At 38.8% G+C, this 25,393-nt stretch overlaps 1 protein-coding gene and 1 long non-coding RNA gene across 17 annotated transcripts in view; both read right to left on the minus strand.

Annotated features, from left to right (window-relative positions):
* The window catches only part of si:dkeyp-97b10.3, a 31,771-nt gene extending 10,102 nt beyond the window's left edge, over positions 1-21,669 (minus strand). For 2 of the 16 annotated variants that reach the window (XR_015508903.1, XM_087283567.1), the window contains exons 1-9: positions 21,482-21,669; positions 18,048-18,079; positions 15,437-15,469; positions 13,614-13,682; positions 12,264-12,299; positions 11,840-11,883; positions 9,631-9,683; positions 8,436-8,653; positions 6,071-6,324 (exon numbers count right to left, since the gene is read on the minus strand). Coding sequence is in view for 11 of the 16 variants with exons in the window: in XM_087283567.1 (XP_087139693.1) it covers positions 6,071-6,324; positions 8,436-8,653; positions 9,631-9,683; positions 11,840-11,883; positions 12,264-12,299; positions 13,614-13,682; positions 15,437-15,469; positions 18,048-18,079; positions 21,482-21,531 (789 nt within the window). In the remaining 5 variants the exon portion in view is untranslated. Of the gene's footprint in view, positions 1-423; positions 3,867-5,371; positions 6,328-8,435; positions 8,654-9,630; positions 9,684-11,839; positions 11,884-12,263; positions 12,300-13,613; positions 13,987-14,137; positions 14,274-14,348; positions 14,654-15,436; positions 15,508-18,006; positions 18,515-20,278; positions 20,372-21,481 lie in introns of those variants that run through there. The other 14 variants (XR_015508902.1, XM_087283565.1, XR_015508905.1 and 11 more) reach the window with 11 other exon arrangements.
* A 175-nt stretch (positions 21,670-21,844) lies between these two features.
* Positions 21,845-24,009, minus strand: LOC147833545 (uncharacterized). Its single transcript, XR_015509004.1, has 3 exons — positions 22,643-24,009; positions 22,454-22,602; positions 21,845-22,018 (listed from the first exon to the last, which is right to left on the minus strand). It is a non-coding gene; the product is annotated as an uncharacterized LOC147833545 (long non-coding RNA).
* Positions 24,010-25,393: the final 1,384 nt, after the last annotated feature.

The raw sequence follows: 25,393 nt of genomic DNA on the forward strand, positions 1-25,393 counted from the left end.
ACAATTATCTTTTTGGAAATGTTTGTGTGAGATACAAACGGTTTAATCTGATTCAATGATCTATGGCAGGGGTGTCAAATCCAAACTTGGTAAGGGCCGCATTGAGTGTTGTGAGTAAAGTCAGGGGCAGTACATACACATTTTTAAAAATTAATTTATTGGAGAAAATAAAAGTGTATTAACTGTAGAACATCTCGATAATACTTCATAAACCACATTGATCAAAATAGTAAGGTTTTACATTTAACTTGTGTCAGCAGGTTTCATCTCTACCGCAACATGAAATAAGGTCTCCAACCATTACAAGCATAGAACAGTACAGTAGGATAGCATAGAGCAGTAGTCTACTTTACAACAATTTCATATTCAGAAAAACTGATGATAAAACAACTGATATACCACACTGTAACAAGCAACAGATGCTTTCTGATATTGTTTTATTGAACTTATTCTTTAGCTTTAAAAACACAACCTAATCATGAAATGATCCATGCCAACTGTCTACGCCTACAACTCTGAACTTGGGCATTTCAGACCTAATATTGTGGGCTGTGAGGCATTTTTTTGACATTGTGCTAATCCCAGAAATATTTTACCTTGTTTACATTTAGTGTAACGTAACGCTAACGTCTAAATTAGTGAGTATGGTAAAGCGAACAGCGCCATTTGCATCACAATATTGTAATTGTTACAAACCTAATATTGAAAGTGAGACTGGCCACTAGGAACTTCATTACCAAAACTTGTTGTCGGGCCTGATTAAATGTTTTGACGGGCCGCGTTTGGCCCACGGGCCTTGTAATTGACACATGTGATCTATGCTGTTAAGTGCTAAGCGTATGCCAAAAATTAGCTGTTGTGTTAATATTGACAACCAACAGATGTGGAAGGACATTTCAGTGTTTTATTTGCTGATTAACAGACTTTTTTTTTTATTTGACAGCGTTGACCGGCAGGGAATTAGGTCACACTTAATTTTACGGCAAAATCCTTGCTATTAAATAACTATTAATTGAATTTCAGCTCATATTTTGCTGATTATTAATAGTTATTAGGTTAGTGATTGTGCAGGATTAGGAATGTAGAATAAGATCATGCAGAATATTTACTTATAAGTACTAATAAACAGGCAATATCTTAAAAGGACACGAAACACCAAAACACATGTGTTGAGCTGTTGACAGCGGTATATGTGTCCCACACTGCTATAAACACTATTAGGACACCTATATTTCACTAAAAAGTGTAAATTGGTTGTTTTTGCGTTATTTCAAGCAAATTCGTACTTCCGGTTTGAAACAAATTGTTGAAGCTGCGTCACGGCCATGAGATAATAGCGTGTATTCCAGCATGCAGACTGGACGTCTGTGCCAGAGTGAGTCTTATTACGTCTTACAGTGTGATGCATTAATGTATGAGTAAGGCTTGGTTCAAACCAATCAGCGCGCTCTATTGTGCAACTTCATTAATATTCATTACTGTCTCAGTGTTTAGACGACAGAGACGCCACGTTGTGTTGGCAAAACAAGTGTGTTTATAGTTTGCTGCAGTGAAGTTTTGTTTTCATTTTCTCTCTGTGAGAGCTCAGCTGGAGTCACGTGTGGATTAACAGTGTACGCGACGCTCGACAACAATAACTTACGTGTCTAAGGGGGATTATTGTTTACCTGAGAGCTGTTCTCATCTGCAAACGCTGAGATCCGGATTCGCTTGTAGTCTCCTCTTAATAAAGACGCGGCTCTAGTTGCTGGTGATTGTCCTGTCTCTACAGATTTGGTGAGTGAGTGACCAGTGCTCTTTGTTTATTCAGTTTGTTCGTATCAAACTAACTATTGCACCGAGTGTAAACATGTTAGCACCACAACCAAACTATTACCATCGTGTAGGATTTTCACCGCATTTTGTGACCGGAATAACACACGCGGCTTTCTGACGCTACCTGCCGTGTGCATCTAAGTTACAGAGAAATGCAGAGTTTATTTTTTTTCTCTCATTCGCCGTGCGGTATCAAACATTGCATGAAAAATACACGCTTACAGCAGCTCCTCGAATCAAATATCACGTCTGTCGCGAGGGACATGAATGAATTCCCTGAATGAAAGAGCCAAACTGCAGTTAAAGTCCACCATTTAATAATCTGGCAAATAATTCGACTACAGATGTTCATGTAAACACAGTCACTTTCTCCCCTGTGTGTGTGTGTATTTTGACTCTAAAACTCAGCGGGTGCCCAAATAGACACTCCCACACCCTCCCACTTTAGTTCCTCCGACACTCCCCCCTAAACAGAGCAGGACACGCCCACTCTTCTGGCTTTTTTCAAAGTAGAGGTGTGAAAACACCCTGCTGAAATGAGGGGGTATCATGGCCCTTTAATAACAGGCAGATAATAATCCACTGGGGTTAATAGTGAGTGAGGTAAATGGGAGATAATTAAACTACAGTGTTACTGATACCATACTAAATCATGTACACTGTATAAAATATCTGTTAATAATCAGTTTCAGTATTTTGTGATTCACAAGTGTTTATTTGCGGTGGTGAATTGCATTATGGGATGTTGAGCTCTGCACTGTCACTTCTGATGTTGGAAATTCAACTCTACAGTTAAACAAAGTGACTTTTAGCGACTTTTTAGTGGTTTGAGATAATATAATGCATCAGAAAATAATATATATTGTGTAAAATAACAGAAAATGTGCTGCAGTTTATGACAAGGTGTCTGTAGCATAAATATACAACACCAACCCAGGCAATAGAGCACTGCAGACTATTACACATGCTCCGAAAATACACTTTTTATACCTTTTTGAGGTTAAAAGCTATTAAAATAAAGATCAAGATCCCTCAATGCAACTCAGAAGCAGAAATAAATGGGAAAAATTGAATTGCTAACTTACAGATATTTTTTTACAGTGAATGAATATGACTTCATATTAGCAAACCTACACGTTCAGTATGATCAGATCAGAGCAGGATATTAGTAAGAGCAGCTATTCATGAAAAGGCCAGTGTTTACTCATTGATCTGAGACTCATGCAGTGTGTGCGTGATGAGATTCTGGATTCACAGGGGTAAGTACTGTGCACGAGTGACTGAACCTGAGAAACGTTGAGAGTTTTCTGACTGGGTGAAACTGAAATATCCTCTGAGACTGCGTGGATTACGCTGCTAGCGCTGAAACTGCGTGTGGAAACCACAGGAAGTCCTTTCACGTGTGAATGTGATGAGAAAACCCGCAGCCGAAAACAAAGACGAGCAGCCCACAAAACCGCTGTAGAGTTTTAATTATGACATTTAGCGAGCGCGTTTTGTTTTTTTCCTTTTACAAATGTTTGCCCCATTTAAAAGTTCCTGCCTGTGTCACGCTGGTGAGTACCTGACCAGAAACATTTGGCTTTTTGACTCAGCTTCTGTAATTTCTGATGTGCAAAATTTCTTTCTGCCACAATGTAATGAAATGGTGGGGTTTACAAAGCCGAATGACTTCTGGAAACAATTGCCTTATTACCCTAACTTTACCCTAATTACCCTAGTGAAGCCTTTAAATGTCACTTTAAGCTGAACACTAGTGTGTTGAAGAATATCTAGTCTAGTATTATATGATGTCATCACGACCAAGAGAAAATAAGTCAGTTATTAGAGATGAGTTATTAACACTATTATGATTAGAAATGTGCTGAAGAAATATAAAAGAACAAAAATATTACAGGAGGGAAGCTGTATCAGCTGTATGTGTGTGTATTACAAATGCATAATAAACACAGTGCATGCGGAAAGTATTGAAAGCGCTTTACTTTTTCCCCATTTGTTTATGCTACAGCCTTATTCCAAAATAGATTAAATTCCTTTATTCACTCAACATTCTACACACAATCCCCCATTATGACAAAGTGGACAAAGAGTTTTTGAAATTGTTGCACATTTATTCAAAATAAAAAAGCTGTAAAATCAGATGTAGATCAGTATCACAACCTTTGCTCAATACTCTGTTGATGCACCTTTGGCAGCGATTACAGCCTCAAGTCTTTCTGAATATGATGCCACAAGCTCTGCACACCTGTCTTTGGGAATGTTTGCCTCTTCCTCTTTGCAGGACCTCTCAAGCTCTTTCAGGTTGGATGGGAAGTGATGGTGTACAGCCATTAACAGATCTCTCCAGAGATGTTCAATAGGATTAAGATCTGGGCTCTGGCTGGGCCACTCAGTGAGTTGTTGCTGTGGCACTCCATTGATATGTTGGCGGTGTGCTTTGGTCATTGTCCTGCTGGAAGATGAAGCGTCTCCCCAGTCTGAGGTGGAGAGCACTCTTGTGCAGGTCTTCATTCAGGATGTCTCTGTACATCGCTGCATTCATCTTTCCCTCTATCCTGACTAGTCTTCCAGTTCCTGCTGCTGAAACACATCCCCACAGCATGATGCCAACACCACCATGCTGCACTGTAGGGATGCTGTTAGCCTGCTGATGAGCGCCGCCTGCTGTTCTCCAAACGTAACGCCTGGCGTTCACTCCAAACAGTTCAGTTTGAGTCTCATCAGAGCAGAGAGTTTAGTTTCTGATGCTCTGAGAGTCCTTCAGATGGCAAACTCCAGGCGGGGAGTGACGTCCGTCTGCCCACTCTACCATACAGATGCCTGATTGGTGGATTGCTGCACAGATGGTTGTCCTTCTGTAAGGTTCTCCTCTCTCCACAGAAGAACGCTGGAGCTCAGACAGAGTGAACATCGGGTTATTGATCACCTCCCTGACTAAGGCTCGATCACTCAGCTTAGATGGCCGGCCAGCTCTAGGAAGATTCCTGGTGGTTGAACATCTTCCACTAGCGGATGATGGAGGCTGCTGTGCTCAATAGAGCTTTCAGAGCAGCAGAAATGTTTCTGTAAGCTTCCCCAGCCTTGTGCCTGGAGACAATCCTGTCTCAGAGGTCTACAGACAATTCCTTTGTCTTCATGCTTGGTTTGTGCTTTGACATGCACTGTCAACCCTGGGAGCTTATATAGACAGGTGTAGCCTTTTCAGATCAGCTGAATTGAGCACAGGTGAAGCTGCTGAAACATCTCCAGAATGATCAGTGGAACAGAATGTACCTGAGCTCAATTCAGAGCTTCACAGCAAAGGCTGTCAATACTGACGTACATGTGATTCTTCAGCTTTTTTATATTTGATAAATGTGCAACAATTTCAAAAACTCTTTGTCCACATTGTCATCATGGGGGATTGTGTGTAGAATGTTGAGGAATTTAATTAATTTAATCCATTTTAGGAAGACATAAACATAAACAAATGTGGAAAAAGTGAAGCGCTATCAAAGCTTTCCAGATGCGCTGTATACTCCCGAAATCACTCCGCATAGATCTGCAGATTTTGTACAAATTTCTACACAAAATCATCCAAAAAACGCTGCTTGTGACATGCAGCTTGTCTTGCACAAAGATGTGAACGAAAGAAAGAGATGTGCAAAGATGTGCACGAAAGAAAGTGCAGAAAAATCCTTTTTTTTTTATTGTAAATTATTCAACATTTAAAAAAAAAACACGTCGTGTGACGTGTGAAAAAAACACAACGACCGATTCCTGCCTTCGCACACACACTGCAGACGGAGATGTGTGAAACACATGCGAAACCCTCACCACAGACGGGCAGAGACGCAGAACTGAAACCGCAGTGATGTCATGCTGATGATGTCATCACGCCCACTCGCAGCACAGCAGAGTCTGACAGCTCATCTAACTATAGCGGAGTCTGCTGAACACACACATCAGCAGCGCTACCCAGAAAGCAGCCAGTCATGCTTCTGTGAAAGCAGAAGACGCTGTGCTGCCAATAAAACTCTACTATCATGCAAAATCAACTGTTTGGGCAGACCTGTGTGCAGGTAGAGTGTATCTACAGTCATATTGGAGCGATATAAACACAACAAGTCTCTTTTTTTAATTCCCTGATGTTAAAATATGTTAAGAGGATATAAATATTGCTGTAATACTCAACAACATTGCATATTTATCCAGTATCGTGCAGCGTTAGATCACATACAGCAACCCTTCCAACCCTCTGTGTGTCTCCCCTCACCTTGATGTCAGAGCAGATGTTTCTGGCCAGGTAAACCCTGAAGGAGAAGGACGAGCTCTCCAGACCCAGCTCTCTGAAGACCTGCACCACCCCATGATGCTCTGCGGATCTGGAGGTCTGGACGACGGGACCCACGGGGGACAGAGACGACACCGTCCACTTCACGTGACTCCCGGAGTGATCGCTGGACGGCTCGATCAGACCCCGACTGTTCTTCACATGCAGAACGCTGAAGTTCACCTCGTTGTCTTTATCTGCTGAGGGAAGACAGAAGATGACAGGAAAACATGAGGGAGGAGAGGAGAGAGAGAAAAGAAGTGGAAACGGCCAAAAATAAACACGCTTCCCACAATTCCATGGCGCACGTAAACCCAGACAATCCTGCTGTGAAACCCCAATCTCCAGGGGATTTCGAGTTAGACTGAATGCTTTTGAAGAGCTGAGCTCAGTACGTTCTCCTAGTGTCATTCCATTGCTATTACACATGACTTTACTCAGGTTTTCTTTTGCGTTATTTGTATTATTGGTGGGATTCTTAAGGGATCAGATTTTGGTGGTCATGATGCAAATCCTAAATGATTTGTAAGGTAGGTTATGTGCTACTTCTGCTGTACATTTACATTTTTACAGCTTTACATTTTAATTAGAATTAGAGTTTGTATGCTTGTGTCTAAGATGAGGTGGCACGGTGGCTCAGTGGTTGCCTCACAGCAAGAAAGTCACTGGTTCGAGTCCTGGCTGGGTCAGTTGGTGTTTCATTGTGGATTTTGCATGTTCTTCCCGTGTTGGTGTGGGTTTCCTCCGGGTGCTCCGGTTTCCCCCACAGTCCAAACACATGCACTATAGGGGAATTGATCAACTAAATTGGCTGTAGTGTATAAGTGTGTGTAATTGAACGTGTAAGGGTGTTTCCCAGTATTGGGTTGCGACTGGAAGGGCATCTGCTGCATAAAACATACTGTATGCCGGAGTAGTTGGCGGTTCGCTCCACTGTGGCAACCCTTGTTAAACAAAGGACTAAGCTGAAGGAAAATGGATGAATGAATGAAGAAGCTCTGAATATAAAAAAGCCAATTACAAAGAGCATTATGAAAAACAAACATATTCCAAAAAAATATTCATACTCATTAATTGCTTCATTCATTTTTATTTGTTTATATTTTTCAGAAAATGCTCTCTCTTGTGAAATTATAACTATTTTTTCAAATATTTCTCTGTTTATCAAGGAGAAGATTTTTCTCACTACATTTTAAACAATTTTTTTAAAACTAATTTCTAATAACTGATTCCTTGTATCTTTGTGATGATTATAAAATAATAATATTTTACTACTTATTTTACTGGTATTTGGCTTAAAGCATAAAGCAAACTTTAAAACATAGTAATGCGTCAAGAACTGAATGAGAAATGCAAATTTCCAAGCACCTCACTGGACCTTTATCTTGAAATAAGGAGTTAATATCTTGAAATGAAGAGTAAATATCTTGAAATATTGATATAATAGATTGAGAAAAAAAGCTGATATCTTGAAATATTGAGTTAATGGGCCCAATTATACACCTGGCGCAATAATTAAAAAGTAAAGGAGTAAAGTAAAGAGAAAGTAAAGAGGCTGAATGGAGGAGGCTCGTTCTTTATCCTCGCGCTGCAGATGCTCTGTTTAACTGTTTTCTCGCTAGTGAAGCGTTCAGTTTTTACACTTACAAAGTCGCCATGTAAATAGCAAATGCACCATGGAGCGACGCAACTGACTCTTAAAGGGAACGAGAGACGAGACTCTGATTGATTTAATGCAGGTTCTGCTCAAAACACAGCCAGAACTCTAGAGAATAACCAGAGCCCTGTTAGACCATGAGTCGGGCACAAACCTTGCTTTTCCATACTTAAAATAGTGTGGTTTCGGACATGTCCTTAATGCTTTTGTGCCATGTGCTTTAGACTTTGCGCCTAGATCACTAAAACAGAGCCCAATATCTTGAAATATTTCAAGATATTAGTTAACATCTTGAAATAAAGGGTTAGTGTCTTGAAAGAATGAGTTATTAATGAGCTAATATCTTGAAATAACAAGTTAATATATAGAAATATTGAATTAATAGCTTGAATTTTAAGTTAATATATTAAAATATTGATTTAATATCTTGAATTAAAGAGTTAATATCTTAAACTATTGAGTTAATATCTTGAAACAATGAGAAAATGTCCTGAAATAATGAGTTAATAACTTTAAATATTGAGTTAATAACTTGAAAGATTGAGATAATATCTTGAAATATTGTTAATATCTTGAAATAAATAGTTAATATTAGTTAATATCTTGAAATAATGAGTTAATATCTTGAAAGAATGCCTTATATATCTGTACCTGCGAGACACAGTGAATGCGGGAACTGGATGGATTTCAGGATAGCCGGATCGCAGTCCACATCAAAAATGGGTCCGGCAAATTTCCATGACCCGGTCAGGTATGTGCTGAATCTGCTCCAGGACAGGACGCAGTAGGTGATCTTGACCCGCTGGGAGACCTCGAACACCAGCCCAGTGTCCGAACACTCGTACACACCCTCAGCGTCCAGCTGGAGCCTGCAGAAACACACATCAGAGGGAAATCACGACTGCAATCAAGCAAACACATATTCATAATAACACTGCAGTCTTAGTTAAGGGGATAGCTCTATTGGATTGAGTTCTGCTGACTGTGGAGGCCATTTGAGTACAGTGAACTCATCGTCATGTTCATGAAACCAGTCTGAGATGATTGAGCTTTATGACATGCTGCGTTATCCTGCTGGAAGTAGCCATCAGAAGATGGAGACACTGTGCTCATAAAGGGATGGACATGGTCAGCAGCAATACTCAGGTAGGCTGTGGCGTTGATGCTCAGTTGGTACTAATGGACCCAAAGACAATCTCCCCCACACCATTACACCACCACCACCAGCCTGAACCGCTGATACAAGGCAGGATGATCCATGCTTTCATGTTGTTGATGCCAAATTCTGACCCGAGCATCTGAATGTGTCAGCAGAAATGGAGACTCATCTGAGCAGCAACGTTTCTCCAATCTTCTATTGTGCAGTTTTGGTGAGTCTGTGTGAATTGTAGCCTCAGTTTCCTGTTCTTAGCTGACAGGAGCGGCACCCGGTGTGGTATTCTGCTGCTGTAGCCCATCCGCCTCCAAGGTTGGACGTGTTGTGTGTTCAGAGACGCTCTTCTGCAGAGCTCGGTTGTAACGAGTGCTTATTTGAGTTACTGTTGCTCAGGGAGAACATGCAAACTCCACACAGAAACGCCAACTGAGCCGAGGTTCCAACCAGCGACCCTGTGAGGCGACAGCACTACCTTCTGCGCCACGGCCTCGCTCTATATATTATATATACATACATACATACATACATATATACATACATACATAAATTTTTATTTTTTTTTTCTAAAATCGCCCCTGAACTGTTTAATGCTACAAATTAATGTAATGAATAAACAAACGCTGTTCTGAACTTTTCAGAAAATAAAATCCTAAAACATGCATTTGTCGAGTATGGAGATGAGAAACCTACTGCAGCCGCTCTTTGGACATTTTCCTGGGGGTGACCAGCTCATATTTAGGGTTCTGTAAGAGAAAAACAGAAGCATGCGGGATTAAATTCATCATCAGCAGTTAACACGTCAATAAGGAGATTGAAAAGAGGAGCTATTCTGCCACTTTCACAAGAATATTCATTTTAAAATAAGTCTCTGAAATGTCTATAGTGTGTGTAGAGTTTCAGCTGAAAACAGCACACAGATAATGTTCTCTACCTCTCTGAAACTGACCCTTTTAGGCTTTGATCCTAATTGAGTTGACTGGCACTCTTCTTTTAAACCAGTAGGTATCTTAATGTCATGTCCATGGCGTGATTCATGCATGTGATGTATGCACTAGTTTTATATTAGTTTATATTGGTTACGTGGCGGATGTTGTGCTCTCTCTAGCTCTTGTTAACATGCTTAAACACTTGTGCTACATGACAATATAAACGCTTCCTAGTCGTCGTGCACGAGATGTAAAGTTTGGGACTCTGCTGAAGTCTGTCCCGAAATGAAAGCGTCAGAGTTGACGTCATTCGCTACAGTGTTTAATGATGCGCGACTCGCATTGACAGGTGAGAAGCTGAGAATACGTAGATTTGCTCTTGATATTGGTGAGGATGTACATCCCTAGAGCACATGTATTGAACAGCACAAAACTCTGTTTTGTGCTTTTAAAAACATGAATAAAGATTTTAAACACTTAATAATGCAAGTAACAATTAATGAAGCACGTCCGATGCTGTAAAAGACAATTTACTGCATGAATGTACAGAAACTTAAAGAAGCATGTGACGCAATTTAACCATTTTATCCCTATTATCTATTATATACTGCATGCCTATGGATTTAACCCTTTGAGTACATCTAGGTTTTAAGGGTTGACAGAGCATTGTTTTATGTTTAAGCCGATTAAATTAGGCCGTCATGATGGCACAGCAAGAAGGTCGCTGGTTCGAGCCTTGGCTGGGTCAGTTGCTATTTCTGTGTGGAGTTTGCATGTTCTCGCTGTGTTTCCCCCACAGTCCAAACACATGCGGTAGGCTAAATTGTCCGTAGTGTATGAGTGTGAATGAGTGTGTGGGGTGTTTCCCAGATTGTGGCTGGAAGGGCATCCGCTGTGTAAAAATGTGCTGGATAAGTTGGCGGTTCATTCCGCTGTGGCGACCCCAGATTACTAAAGGGACTAAGCTGAAAAGAAAATGAATAAATGAATGACTAGTGCATTTTAGTTTAATTACTGGTGTGTGGGAGCGGTGCAGTGCTTTGAAACAGTGGAAATGTATGTTATTGACGCCTTATCTCTCGCTATACACTATACTAATGCACAAGTGTGTTTAAACCTTTGAATCAAAATTCGAAGCAGTCACGTGGGTATAAGCGAAAATGAAGCATCGGACGTCACTGATCACGTGATGATGGCAAAACGAATCCCGCTCCAGTACACTGCTTCACTGCGAGATGTATCGTTATTTTTGATACATGCTTCGAAGACTCAATGCGCAACCTCGCATCACTAATTAGCCATATCACAACATGGGCTCAGGATTACTGCGGCAAAGCTGTCAAGTACCACAATACATACTTACATCCACAAATGCCAGTGAAAACTGTACAGTGCCAAAAGACAGCCCTATGTTAACAGTGTCCATAAACCGTCAACTTCTCTGGGCTCTGAGGCATGTGGGATGGATTGTTGTAATGTAATTACATTAGTAATTAATTAATGTAATTAATTGATAATGTTTGTTGTATTGTCTGCAAAGAAATACAAGTTAAATTATATTTAGAAATCACTAATTTCTTTTTTATTTGTGTTTTCCATACTGTCCCAATTTTGGGGTAGTAAATCGAGACGCATTTTCTAGACAAGCAAAAATCTCGTTTTAGGAAATAATTATGTGATATTAATTGAGTTTTTCCTTAAAACAAGCAAAATAAACTGCTAATGGGGTAAAAAAAAATAGTCTAATGTCGAAACGAAAAACAAGATTATTTTGCTGATGTAATTACAGTATACAGTACTTGCACAAACTCTCATTTACACACTGCAGAACAACACTATGAGTAGCAAACATCTGACTGATGGTGTAAACCTACTGTACATAGAGTATTATACCAGTCCTAGTCTTGATGGTTTACAGTCCTTTATAGCATCAGTTTTGCGTTAAGTGATGTTGTTGTTTCTCAGAAACTGACCTTAAGAGCTCTACACTTCTCACAGCAGGACGCGAGCGGCTCATCTGAGAAAAATCATTAATAACAGTGAGTGCAAAGATTTCTATAAGATTTTGATCACACTTAATTTCAATGTACAATTCATGCTACTAACAAACCATTAACTGAGACTTTGAGCTCAAGAAACTGTTACTAGCTGCTGATTAATAGGTATTAAGGTATTAGTTGGGTTTAGGTTTGGGTATTGGGTAGGACATGGGGTGTAAAATAAGATCATACTTTATATATGCTAATAAACAGCTCTTATCTTAATAACAGGCAGGTAATAAGACACTAGTAAATGGTGTGAATTGTTACTTAAAGTGTTACTGAGATCTTACATAAACAATCAATGATCAACACCGGCTTATACTGCTGTTTAGATATGTGAGATGTGTGTGTTTACCACTGTGATTTTCAGCACCGGCTTTCGTGTTGGAGTCTGAAAAGCAAGATGTTGTCATTATTATTGTTTATCCTTCCCACAAGCTCTGACATAAAGAAAACATTTTTTAAAATCCCTTAAAACCTTATTTTACCACAATACAATCTCATGGATGGATGGATGGATGAATAGATGGATGGATGAATAGATGGATGAATAGATGGATGGATTGATGAATTAATGGATGGGTGGATAGACGGATAGATGAATGGATGGATTATTGAATGGATGAATTATTGGATAGATGGATGAATGAATGAATGAATGAATGAATGAATGAATGAATGAATGAATGAATGAATGAATGAATGAATGGATGGATGGATGATGGATGGATGGATGGAAGAATGGATGGATGAATAGATGGATGGATTGATGAATTAATGGATGTGTGGATAGACGGATAGATGAATGGATGGATTATTGAATGGATGAATTATTGGATAGATGGATGAATTAATGAATGAATGAATGGATGGATGGATGGATGGATGGATAGATGGATAGATGGATAGATGGATGGAAGAATGGATGGAAGAATGGATGGATGAATAGATGGATGGATGTATGGATTGATGAATTAATGGATGTGTGGATAGACGGATAGATGAATGGATGGATGGGTGGATGGTTGGAAGGATGGAGGGATGGAAGAATGGATGGATGGATGTATGGATTGATGATTTAATGGATTTTCGGATAGACGGATAGATGAATGGATGGATTATTAAATGGATGAATTATTGGATAGATGGATGAATGAATGAATGAATGAATGAATGAATGAATGAATGAATGAATAAATGGATGGATGGATGGATGATGGATGAATGGATTGATGAATTAATGGATGTGTGGATAGACGGATAGATGAATGGATGGATTATTGAATGGATGAATTATTGGATAGATGGATGAATGAATGAATGAATGAATGAATGAATGAATGAATGAATGAATGAATGAATGAATGAATGAATGAATGAATGAATGGATGGATGATGGATAGATGGATGTTGATGGATGAATGTTGGATGGAAAGATGGCTGTATGAATTATTGGATAGATGGATAAATGAATGAATGAATGAATGAATGAATGAATGAATGGATGGATGGATGGATGGATGAATGAATGGAAGATGGATCAGTGTTGCACAATAGAAGCACTCAGGAATTGTAAAACATGCATGTCTGAACAGAATGAAACTGCAGCACACACCAACACCAACATTTAGTGGAAAAGACAAAACAAAAGTGTTTTCCTAAAAGGTGAAAGTAGTACAGAAGCTACAGTCGTGTTTACAGTCACCTGACTCTCTGTCCTCTTCCTCCTCCTGAGTCTCGTCTTCCTCCGAGCTCTCCTCTGCTGATGTGCTGTCTGAACACACACACACACACACACACACACGACTTTAGTCTTTACACAGTTAAAATGCAAAGAAATAAACTGTAATTGAATGTCCTGCTACATTTGTTACTCTTAATTTCATATAAACATGACCACAATTTGTTTTATCATTATGAAGATAATCGTGTTTATATAAACGCTGTAAATGAGGCGGACTTCTGTCCCCCTCAATCCCCGGGTCAGACACAGTGGAGCAGTGTAACAGGCCCAGTCTATTGCAACCATTAAACCTGCCGGCTATCTGGAGGATTTTAAACATGTGTGAGCACACCAGCTTTCCCAGAGATGGGTTGCGGCTGGAAGGGCATCCGCTGCGTAAAAACTTGCTGGATAAGTTGGCGGTTCATTCCGCTGTGGCGACCCCGGATTAATAAAGGGACTAAGCCGACAAGAAAATGAATGAATGAATGAATGAATGAGCACACCAGCACAGATATAGGCGATGTGTCTGAGTGATAACACCCTCAACTGATAAAAGACAAAGTCCACCATTCTCCAATTCTCGTACTGCTCTCCCGTCAAAATTGCTTGCTGCACACAAACAGCTTTGCTGTATCGGCCCTGACAGCATCGTGGGACAAGCAACAACAACCCCGTGGATCATGAAAACAAACACATACGACCCGCGCTGTGCACAGACACGGTCTCATCCAGTCACTGGGTCTCACAGCTTGACAGGGTCTGCGTAAAGCACCTGCTCTCATGAATAATTAAGAAGCAGGGTCTTCTCCCCGATTTTGATTCGCCCCAAAAATTATTTTAAACTCAGAAGCTGAAATAAGCTGACAAAATCTCAAAACCAGTTTCCCCCACAATTAAAGCTGACAGAAGCTAACGGTGTCTTAACTGATGCTCAACACACACACATCTGTTAATATCTCAAAAAAAAGTACTCCAGGGTGTCCTGAACCTTTAGTTTGCAGTCCCAAAAAGTGTGGCAATGTATTTTACACCAAATATCCTTAGAATAAAGATCCAGGATTTAGTAAATTTCCTCATGTAAATACATCAGAATATAATGTTTGAGTAGTGATGTGCGTTTGCTAAGAGGTAATGTTAGGAAATTTCTGAAAAATACTAAACTATAGGCTGCACAGTGGCGCAGCGCGTAGCACGTTCGCCTCACAGCAAGAAGGTCACTGGTTTGAGCCCTGGCTGGGTCAGTTGGCGTTTCTGTGTGGAGTTTGCATGTTCTCCCTGCATTTGCGTGGGTTTCCTCCGGGTGCTCCGGTTTCCCCCACAGTCCAAAGACATGCGGTACAGGTGAATTGGGTAGGCTAAATTGTCCGTAGTGTATGAGTGTGAATGGGTGTGTATGAATGTTTCCCAGTGATGGGTTGCAGCTGGAAGGGCATCCGCTGCATAAAACATATGCTGGATAAGTTGGCGGTTCATTCCGCTGTGGCCGAAAAGAATATGAATGAATGAAACTAAATTACAATTATGGTATAGATGTTTTTGAATTATGTAAATGTTACTAAAGAATTTCGGTAGATTCCAATAAACCATACATCAAGGAAAAGATGATTATTATTATCGTCATTATTTTAAGCTTTAAATTATATATATACATATATATATATATATATATTTTTTTTTTTATTCTTGACCCTTATGACTGGTTTTGTGGTCCAGTCACACTATTCAGCTTATCCTGCTTATCACCATCATTCAGCAGATGTGAGTGTGAAATGAACATTATGCATGTGCTGTATATACTGTACCTGAACTGCTGTGGGAGCTTTCAGCAGGATGATCTGTGCAGAAACAGAACAAGAGTCAGTCAAATAATCAGCTTATTTCATATATATATATATATATATATATACAGTTATATATCTTATACAGTTGAAGTCAGAATTATTCGTCCCCCTGTAAATTTTAGTTTTCTTTATCAAATATTTCCCAAATGATGTAGAACAGATTTGGGATTTTTTTTTTTACAGTATTTGCAATATTATTTTTTCTTCTGGAGAAAGTCTTATTTGTTTTATTTCAGCTAGAATCATTTTTTAATGAAGTGCACAGATGTATTGTTTGTAACAAGCTCTACTATATACAAAAAGAAAAGCACTTATTTATTTCATAATGACTACAAGTGAGTATTGTGGTCCCCTTAGTGGCCACGTGAAGGCGCTGTTTCTGTTGTCTTGTTCTGAACTGCTTCCTGCTGTGGTGATTAGTAAAGTCTAGAGGGGATACAGCTGTGGATACTCACATCAATAAAGTCACTTTTATAACTCTTAATATTTTTACATTACTGTGAGGGTTGAGTTTAGGGTTGGGCTGTGAGTAGGCCTTAATAAAATACACTTTAAAGGGTAATTTAATGAATGAATATAAATAATTATTGGTATAATTACTGTTTTCACATTACTGTAGGAGTTGGAATTAAAGTTGGGTAGGCGAAGATGTTAATAAAATATAACTTAATGAATAATAAATAACATGAATAATACCCTGTATAATTAATGTTTTATATTATTGTGAGGGTTGGGGTAGAAGTGGGCTTTAATAAAATACAATTTAATGGATAATTTAATAAATGATACCCTGTATAATGACTGTTTTTACATTATTGTGAGAGTTGAGTTTAGGGTAGACGCTAATATAATACGATTTAATAGGTAATTTAACACATAATATAAACAATATTTGGTATAATTACTGCTTCTACATTACTGTGAGGATTGGGGTAGCAGTACATTTATGTGTAATTGAATAAATAATAAGAATAATACTCAGTATAATTACTGTTATCACTTTACTGTGAGAGTTGGGTTTATGGTAGAAGTTTATAAAATACAATTTGATAAGTAATTTAATACATAATATGATTAATATTTGGCATAATTACTGTTTTTTGTAAGGGTTGAGTAGGGGTAGACGTTAACAAAATACAATTTATGGATAATTTAATGAATAATGTAAATAATTCTCAGCTGTATCCCTTCTAGCAACAACTGTGTTTTATTGTCCGGTGTGTTTTGTCTTGTTTTGATGGTCTCCTCACGCTTCTTTCCCTTTTCTTCGGACGTTACTTTGACTTGTAAATAGAGCCATGGGCGTAAATCTGATTTTACAGTAGGGGGGGGACAATAAATATAACATTTCTTTCGAGCATTTTTATGAAGGGGACACAAATAATACAGCCGAATTTTACTAATAAAGATATGTCCCCGCAGTTAAAAATGGTTTCATTATTATTATTAGTATAGCATGGAGACTTCATCATTATGATTATTCTCAAAGTTTTTCTTAGGTTCAATGACAGCAAATTTTCCTTCAAAACTATTTATTGCATTGTTTGTTGTGTTGTTTTCAGTCAACTGACTGCCTCCTGAAGCAGAATAAATGCAGGAAAAGACATTTTCCATACTCATAGTAACTAACTTTAAAACGTTAAAATAACCAATTATATTGTAAATCAGTGAGCCTGTGAAATCTGCTAAACAGCCACAACTCAGAAAACATTAAAAAAATTGTTCACCGCAACAAATTTATGAAAGAGTCTGTATTAACTACATTGAGGAGAATCGCTTTAAGGTGGGTTAAAAACTCCCTACTTACAACAGTAACTCAGCCGCAGCCACACACCCGACTTGTGTGCGTGTGTGTGAGTAGGTGAGATGAGTGAAAGCACAGAGTGGACCGAACCAATCTAAGGAAGGGGAGGGGGAACTGAACTGTTTCTAAATGCATAGTAAATGATAAATGCGGTTTTCTTTCTACTTAGAATATTAATTTAGCTATATATACATATATTTTTCACAATTGAGAGTTTTTATTTTTAATAATTAATTTATTAATTATATATATTTTTTTTTGGATGGGAGGGGACATGTCCCCCCTGTCCCCCCCGGGATTTACGCCCATAGAGCTGCTGGTAAACCTCAGCTCCGCATGTGTGCCATTTAATGCAGTGTATACATGCAGTTTTTTGGCTCAGCATTATGTTGCAATGTTTATACAGCACTGCTGAATGATCGTCTTGTTTTCAGAAATTATACGTCAAAATGAAGTGAGTTTTTCCTTAAAACAAGCTAAATAATCTGCCAATACGGTAAGAAAAATAACACTACTTTTCATTTTGACATAAGATTATTTACCTTACCCCGCTGGCAGATTATATAGCAGACCAACAGAGACAGCGTGCAGAAGTATAAATGCACAGCTGCGCGCGTTGCATGCGCCGTGAGTCACGCCGGTCACTTGACGCAGAAGTATAAACCAGGCTTAACACTAAAACACATGCATACTTTTGTCCCCTCAGTGTACAGTATTCAGGCTTTACAGTGTAAATCAACTGAGTCAGAAGTGAACACATGAACTCACCCTTCAGGTCTGATGGTGAAACGTCTCCATTCCTGAAAACAACACATGAACTGTGTGTGAATATCACACAAACGCAGTCCATATCAAACACACATGCATGCAGAAATATCTCCTTTTACTTTTAACACAGTTGAGGACCTAATGTGCAATATTTATTATTGTCAAGTATTTCCCGAATGATGTTACTCAGATTCAAGAATTGTTCACAGTATTTCCTCTAATATTTTTTCTTCTAGAGAAAGTCTTGTTTTATTTCGGCTAGAATAAAAGCAGTTTTTATACACGTATATCACAACAGTTTTGGTGCCGTGAGCCAGACAGAGAAATTCACAACAGGTGCATGTGATATGATTGATCGCGGCTGGCCTCTCATCCGTAATCAGCAGTAATCCAATCAGATTGATTCAAGCTTACAATAAATAGACCGATTTTGTCCTTGGCTGCGTCCGAAACCGCATACTTCCATACTATATAGTACGCTAAAATCAGTATGCGAGCCGAGTAGTATGTCCGAATTCATAGAATTCGAAAATCAGTATGCGAGAAGTGCCCGGATGACTTACTACTTCCGGCGAGATTCTGGAGTGCGCATCCCATGCATGCTGCGCTATCCCATGATGCCCCACGAGCGAATTCATGAATGGGAGTAAAGCGACGCAATTGACGCAGGTAGGTCACGTGACCATGACAAAATGGCGAATGTAGTATGTCCCAATTCCATTAATACTTTTCACGTTCATACTGTATAGAATGCACTTTTCTAACCGCCGAGTAGTACGTTTAAATTCAAATGCAGGACCTACTGGTTTCGGACGCAGCCCTTATCTTCGTTTTGGAAGACTCCCTCCCTCCACCCCATTTATAAAAATAAATAGATTTTTGGAAATCACCACTTCATTGTCCTGTGACCCTCACTTTGAGAGCCACTGGTATGAGTTGCATATAAAATTCACATTTCAAAACCGCCTATTCCATTTATTACACGCACAATCAAATTCAAAAAACGCCCAATTAGATGGGAACCCGCTCAATCTGGCAACACTGGGCCTGTTGTGAACGGTGGAGCCCTTATTATTCACAACAAGTGTTGTTATACGCCACAATATCGCAAATCCTCCAGTAATAAACTCTTGACTGTGAAGCAGGCATCGCTCTGTCAGTGCAGGCGCTCGGGTTACACTCAAGTGCATCATTATGCGTTCGGGAAGTGCATAATTCATTCTGAACCGCTCTGATATGGCCATTGATACTGCTGTGCAATAAAAGCAAGTGATGGTTATCTGATCTATTTATTTGTTGAACAGTTACCTTACTGAAGAGCTGTGCTTAAATCACAAAGGAACACGCTGACTAGTCAGTAAGAGAAATGTGTTGTTTTGCTCATCCCTACTGATACAAGCTCTTCAAGTTTAGTTTAATTTCAATATAGGGGATAATCTGATTCTTAAAGGCCTTTCTGCTTGTCTGATCTGATATATTGAATTATTAATTTATCATTCATTAATCCCACACTGAATCTGCACATACAGAAATCTGCAGATTTTAACCCCTAATTAAGTCCATTTATTTACTTAAGTAAATACGTGTGCAGTGTTTATACTAATTTAAGTAATGTTATTGAATAATATGCTTGTTTATATGATCTATTTATTGAAAAGCAATATGTTCAGCATTTTAGTAGATATTATATGATTACATTTGAGCTGATATACAGTACTTCAAGAGTTCACACTTAGCTGATGATTGATTATAAAGCTTGTTTGGCATGAGAGCCCTGAGCTCATAAGATCCTCGAGCCCGGGGCTCCCTCCCGTTTGCATGGCGAGAGGGGAGTTTGAGCTCAGGTAGATCTGGAGAACTCCCCTGCTGTAGTAGCTATTGAACAGATAGTGATCGCTCTTAAGAGATAACTACTTAGGAGCATGTCTGTGGTGCTGATTTGGATTAGTCAATTAACTTAAGTTGCATGTTTTTGGACGGTGGAGGAACCCGGGGGAAACCCACATGAGCACCGGGAGAACGTGTAAACTCCGTACAGAAACGTTGGATGGCTTAGTAAGGACTAGAACCAGTGACGTTCTTGCTGTGAGGCAACAGTGCTAACCACTGGGCCACCGTGCCACCCATCCAGGAAAGGAAGAGGAGTAGGGGTGGAAGGGGGGATTCTTCAAAATGAATATGGCTGTTATATAGAACTCATGGGCTGCGTCCGAAACTGCATACTTCCATACTATATAGTATGCTAAAATCAGTATACGAGCCGAGTAGTATATCCGAATTCATAGAATTCGAAAATCAGTATGCGAGAAGTACCCGGATGACTTACTACTTCCGCCGAGATTCTGGAGTGCGCATCCCATGCAAGCTGCGCTATCCCATAATGCCCCGTGAGAGAATTCAAGAATGGAAGTGAAGCGACGCAACTGACGCAGGTAGGTCACGTGACCATGACAAAATGGTGGATGTAGTACGTCCAAATTCCATTATTACTTTTCACATTCATACTGTATAGAATTTATTTTACTATCGGCCGAGTAGTACGTTTAAATTCAAATACAGTATTGAGTAGTAGACGTTTCGGGCGCAGCGATGGTATTTATAGTGGCTTAGGAATCATCTGATTGGTCAATCATAAATTGAATAATGCAGGCCCAGCTGCAAGCAATTATAAGCATGTGAGCCTCTCCAAATATGTTTATGAATAAACTTTGCTTAGTGAGGAGTATTTGCGATTCTCACTATTATTTACAAAAAAATAAAACAGTAAATTAAACTGATGGTCTGTAAATGAGACCCGGATTAAACCACACCATTTATATGACAATATTACCTTTCAGCATTGCGTAAAAAAGAACAATCTGAAGTCAGAAAACACTAAAAAACAGCGCACAATTTCATGTTACTTTCACTAAAAAGTAAATAGGTGTTAGTTACTGGTGATACATTACTTGGTAACTTTTTATAAGTAACTTAAGACGTTTTGTATCATAGATATTTGTAATTAATCAAATGTCATCGTTTTCTTAAAAACTGATCCACTTAAAAAGGGTTGTACGTCATATTCAGCTATTAATATTAATGAGTACATCCTTCCTTTCCCATAGTATTCCTGATACAATCGCATCCAGAGACCTGCCACTTACACAAGTCTAAATTTGACTATAACATCTTTAACTTTTCGGCTTATAACCATAAAATAAGAACCAAAAAAGCACAATTAAGCGTGTATATGGTCGTGTTGCTCTTTAATAATAACAGTGATCATTACTAAGAGCTTACAGGAGAAATAAATGGATGCGTTGAACGCTGAGTCAGTATGGTGACTCGTAAATGTAGTTATTGTGTTACTTTCGGTTTTGCGCGACGCTTTGTTGTTGTTGAGCGCGTGCAGAGCAGACTATGGTGTTATGGAGCAGTTCGCCATCAAAACTCACCCGTCGGTCAGATGTTTTGTTTCTGCATAATCTGCCATGTGCGCGACCATTATTTGCGCGCGAAGACAGCGCCTCAGATATTCCGTGAGGAGATATTTACAGATAAGAGACAATAAACCCGGTCAATCCTGAACCCATTCATGCAGCACACACACATTACACACGCGCACGCTGGTGTTTCCGCGACTGGCAGCAGCAGGAAGTGGCGGGAACTTGCTTGTTTACTGCAAGCCTGTATACGCGCCATTAGGCTACACACAGAAACAATACAACTGAGGAAAAGGAGTGCTCAACAATACACAAATGAAATAACATCAAATTAAGTAGACGTTATGTAGGTTGTGTAAAACCATGATGGTTTACCACAGTGTATGAGGCCCCCTTGAGGTCAGTGATGGTTTTGGTTGAACAATAGGACAGTAACTTGTCACCTTATGCTTTAGTGTTTTGGGTCAAAACTTGCTGTAATTTCAGATTTATAGCTCAGAATTCTGACTTTATAACTCGCAATTGCGACTTTTTACCTCAGAATTCTGACTAACTCGCAATCGCAAGTATGACTAACCTACAGGGAACGTTCTGGGAAGGTTCTCTCTATGTTACAAAAATAAAACCAACAAATAACCTACAGGGAACGTTCTAAAAAGGTTCTCTTTTGGTTATAAAATAAATCCCAAACTTAACCTACAGGGAACGTTCTGGGAAGGTTCTCTCAAGGTTATGTTAAAAAAACCTAAATAAAACCTAGAGGGAACGTTCTAGGAAGGTTCTCTGTAGGTTATAAAATAACCATCGAAAATACCCTGCAGGGAACGTTCTGGGAAGGTTATATTTTGGTTACCAAAAAATAACCTACAGAGAACGTTCCCAGAACGTTCTTATTTGGTTCCCAACAAAATAACCAAATGGGAACCATATGGGAACGTTAGGGGAAGGTTATGTGTTTGCTGGGTTTTACCTCAGAATTATTACTTTAACTCACATTTACAACTTGTTACCTCAAAATTCTGACTATAACTTGCAAGTATGACTTTTTACCTCAGAATTTTGATTTTATAACTCACAATTATTACTTTTTACCCAAAATTCTGACTTTATAACTCACAATTACGACTTTTTACCTCAAAATTCTGACTATAACTCGCAAGTATGACTTTTTACCTCAAAATTCTGACTTTATAACTCAAAATTATGACTTTTTACCCAAAATTATGACTTTCTAACTCAAAATTATGACTTTTTACCCAAAATTCTGACTTTATAACTCACAATTATGAGTTTGAACCTCAGAATTCTGACTATAACTCACAATTACGACTTTTTACCTCAGAATTCTAACTTTATAACTCAAAATTATGACTTTTAACCTTAAAATTCTGACTTTATAACTCAAAATTACGACTTTTAAACTCAAAATTCTGACTATAACTCGCAATCGCAATTCCTTTTACCTCAAAATTCTGACTTTATAACTCAAAATTACGACTTACCTCAAAATTCTGACTATAACTCGCAATCGCAATACCTTTTACCTCAGAATTATAACTTTATAAAAAAAGTCATAGTAAAAGTAAAAGGACATAATTGCGAATTGTAGTAAATAGGCTGAATTTTATTTAATACTGAATTTTTAGTACCATAACAGCTCCTACCTGGTACTCCTAAGTACCACCTATATAGTAGGGAGGTATTCGATTTTGGACGCTGTCTATGTAACACCTGGAAGCAGATCTTTTTTTTAGGCTGCTAATGAGCATTTGAGCGTTTTCTCCGTGTTCACTGAAATCAGCCATGGAGATTGCTTCCGGGTAAGCAAAAACAGTCCTATGATTCCATCACCTCACTAACATTCTCCTAAGACGAAACCATAAAGGTGAAGCAAAACAAGGAAGATCTTTGGGAACCAATGTCTATTCAGTGTTGAAGTTCAGTCTGGTACCCTTACCAACCTAATTTCAGCAAGTAGCCTAGGTCATGTTCCTGGATTAAAACATCTATGTTGATCCTGGAACAACATTCCAATCAGCCAATCAGAATTAAGGGATGTTTACCATTTATGTTTTAGGCTTACGGTTAGGTTTATGCACTTCTCCATGATTGCTGTTCAACTACTATTATTATTTTAACTATTATTTCCCTCTGATTTTGGGAATAATCTACAGTTATGGTTGGGTTTAGGGGTGTGAATTACATTTTCGAACAAAAATGATGTTCCAGGATCAACATAGATGTTAGTCCAGATCGTACTTGGTAAAATTAAGACGTGCCTGGTTTCGCACACCCATGACCTGGAGAAATAAATCAGTACAGTTTAGTACATTCAGTTTAATTTGACGGACAGGCATATAGCATTTCTGAACCAAAGATGAAGAGGTGGATCTGGGGGAGGTCAATCCAGCCTCTTTCAATCCCAGATGCTGAAATCCAAAATCAAATAAAAAACTAATGAATAAAATTGGCAATAAAAATTAGTGAATGTGGTTGAAAACTGACATACTAAGAGAATAGGAATACAAGCAAGTATACATAAAAATGAAAAGGCGACTCTTACTGCTGAACAGGTTTTGGGGTAGCTGAATATAGTGAAGTCTCCCACTAAATCACAACCTTAGTCATCACAATAAAACATTGATCTGCGTCCAGAGGCTCAACACTTGAGAGATGCCGTCTAAATTGATGATTTGTAACAGTACGGACCTAAAGGATTAGTTTGCTTCCGGAGTAAGTAAGTGAGTGCTGCTGTCGGAGGAATGAGCAGACTGGTTTAGCCAATAGAAAGACAAGAGTACTGTAAGTCAAATAACCATCTCTGAAGACAAGACGTGTCAAACCTTGATGAGCTCCAGCAGGAGAAAACCACTGCTGTCATCTGGGAACTGCAGTTTAGAACTGAAGAACTGGGAACTGAAGTGTGCAAATAAAACTGGAAAAGGGTTTCAGGTTAGAATCTTGGTTTCTGCTGCAACATTCAAGAATCATAGAGTCAGAATTTGGCAACTATAAATGAGCGAGTACATCCTTGATTCAATGGTTCAGCTGCTGGTGGAGTAATGGTGTGGGATGTTTTCTTGACGCACTTTGAGTATTGACGTTGACCATATCCACCCATTTGTGACCACAGTGAAACCCTCACTTCCAGCCGGATAATGGACATGCAGCAAAACTCAAACCATCTCAAACTGGTTTCTAACGGCGTGTTCGCTGTACGCAAATGTCTCATTTCAACTCAGTCTTACATCCGTTTGTTATATAGGCATGAAATTTTATCTCATCAATTCACACATACCAATTTTCATTTTTTCCCATGTTCCTCAACATAAATTTTAACCTATTGTATATTGTCTGCAATATCTTTCGTACTAATACATTCTCCCTCCTGAGTCCTGACGATCAAAACAATTGTATTTACATTGCACCATGAGCATGTACCACAAGTACTTTTGCAATTTATTCAAGATACATGAATATACATAAGTCTTCTGAGGCAGAGGAACACAAAAAAGAGGAAATTTGTGTCTGAACGTAAACTAATAGATCAAATTTTGTGACAAAATAACGAAAAGTGGCATACTTAAAAAATGATAACCCAGGCTCAATGGAGATATGTGCACAGGGCTAAATTTTTGAAAATCGTGAAATATGGGCCATCTTTAAAAAAACCAACTAGAAGGGAAAATCCATCGCGTCCATGTATATTTACCACAATTTGTACCATCCTTCGAACCATCCTTCGTTGGACTCGAATCCCACTCCGAAATAAAACGCCATACATGGTGAGCTACTGAGCAAACTGACCACACTAAACTAGACATCCATACTAAGATAAGTGGTCAGCTGTAGCTCGAAAAGGAAACAGAAATTATCAGCAGTGTGTGTATAACTCGCAATTACAACTTTTTACCTCAGAATTCT

The sequence above is a fragment of the Danio rerio genome, chromosome 15 (assembly GCF_052040795.2).
Source record: "Danio rerio strain M-AB ecotype USA chromosome 15, GRCz13ab, whole genome shotgun sequence".
Lineage (NCBI taxonomy): Eukaryota > Metazoa > Chordata > Actinopteri > Cypriniformes > Danionidae > Danio > Danio rerio.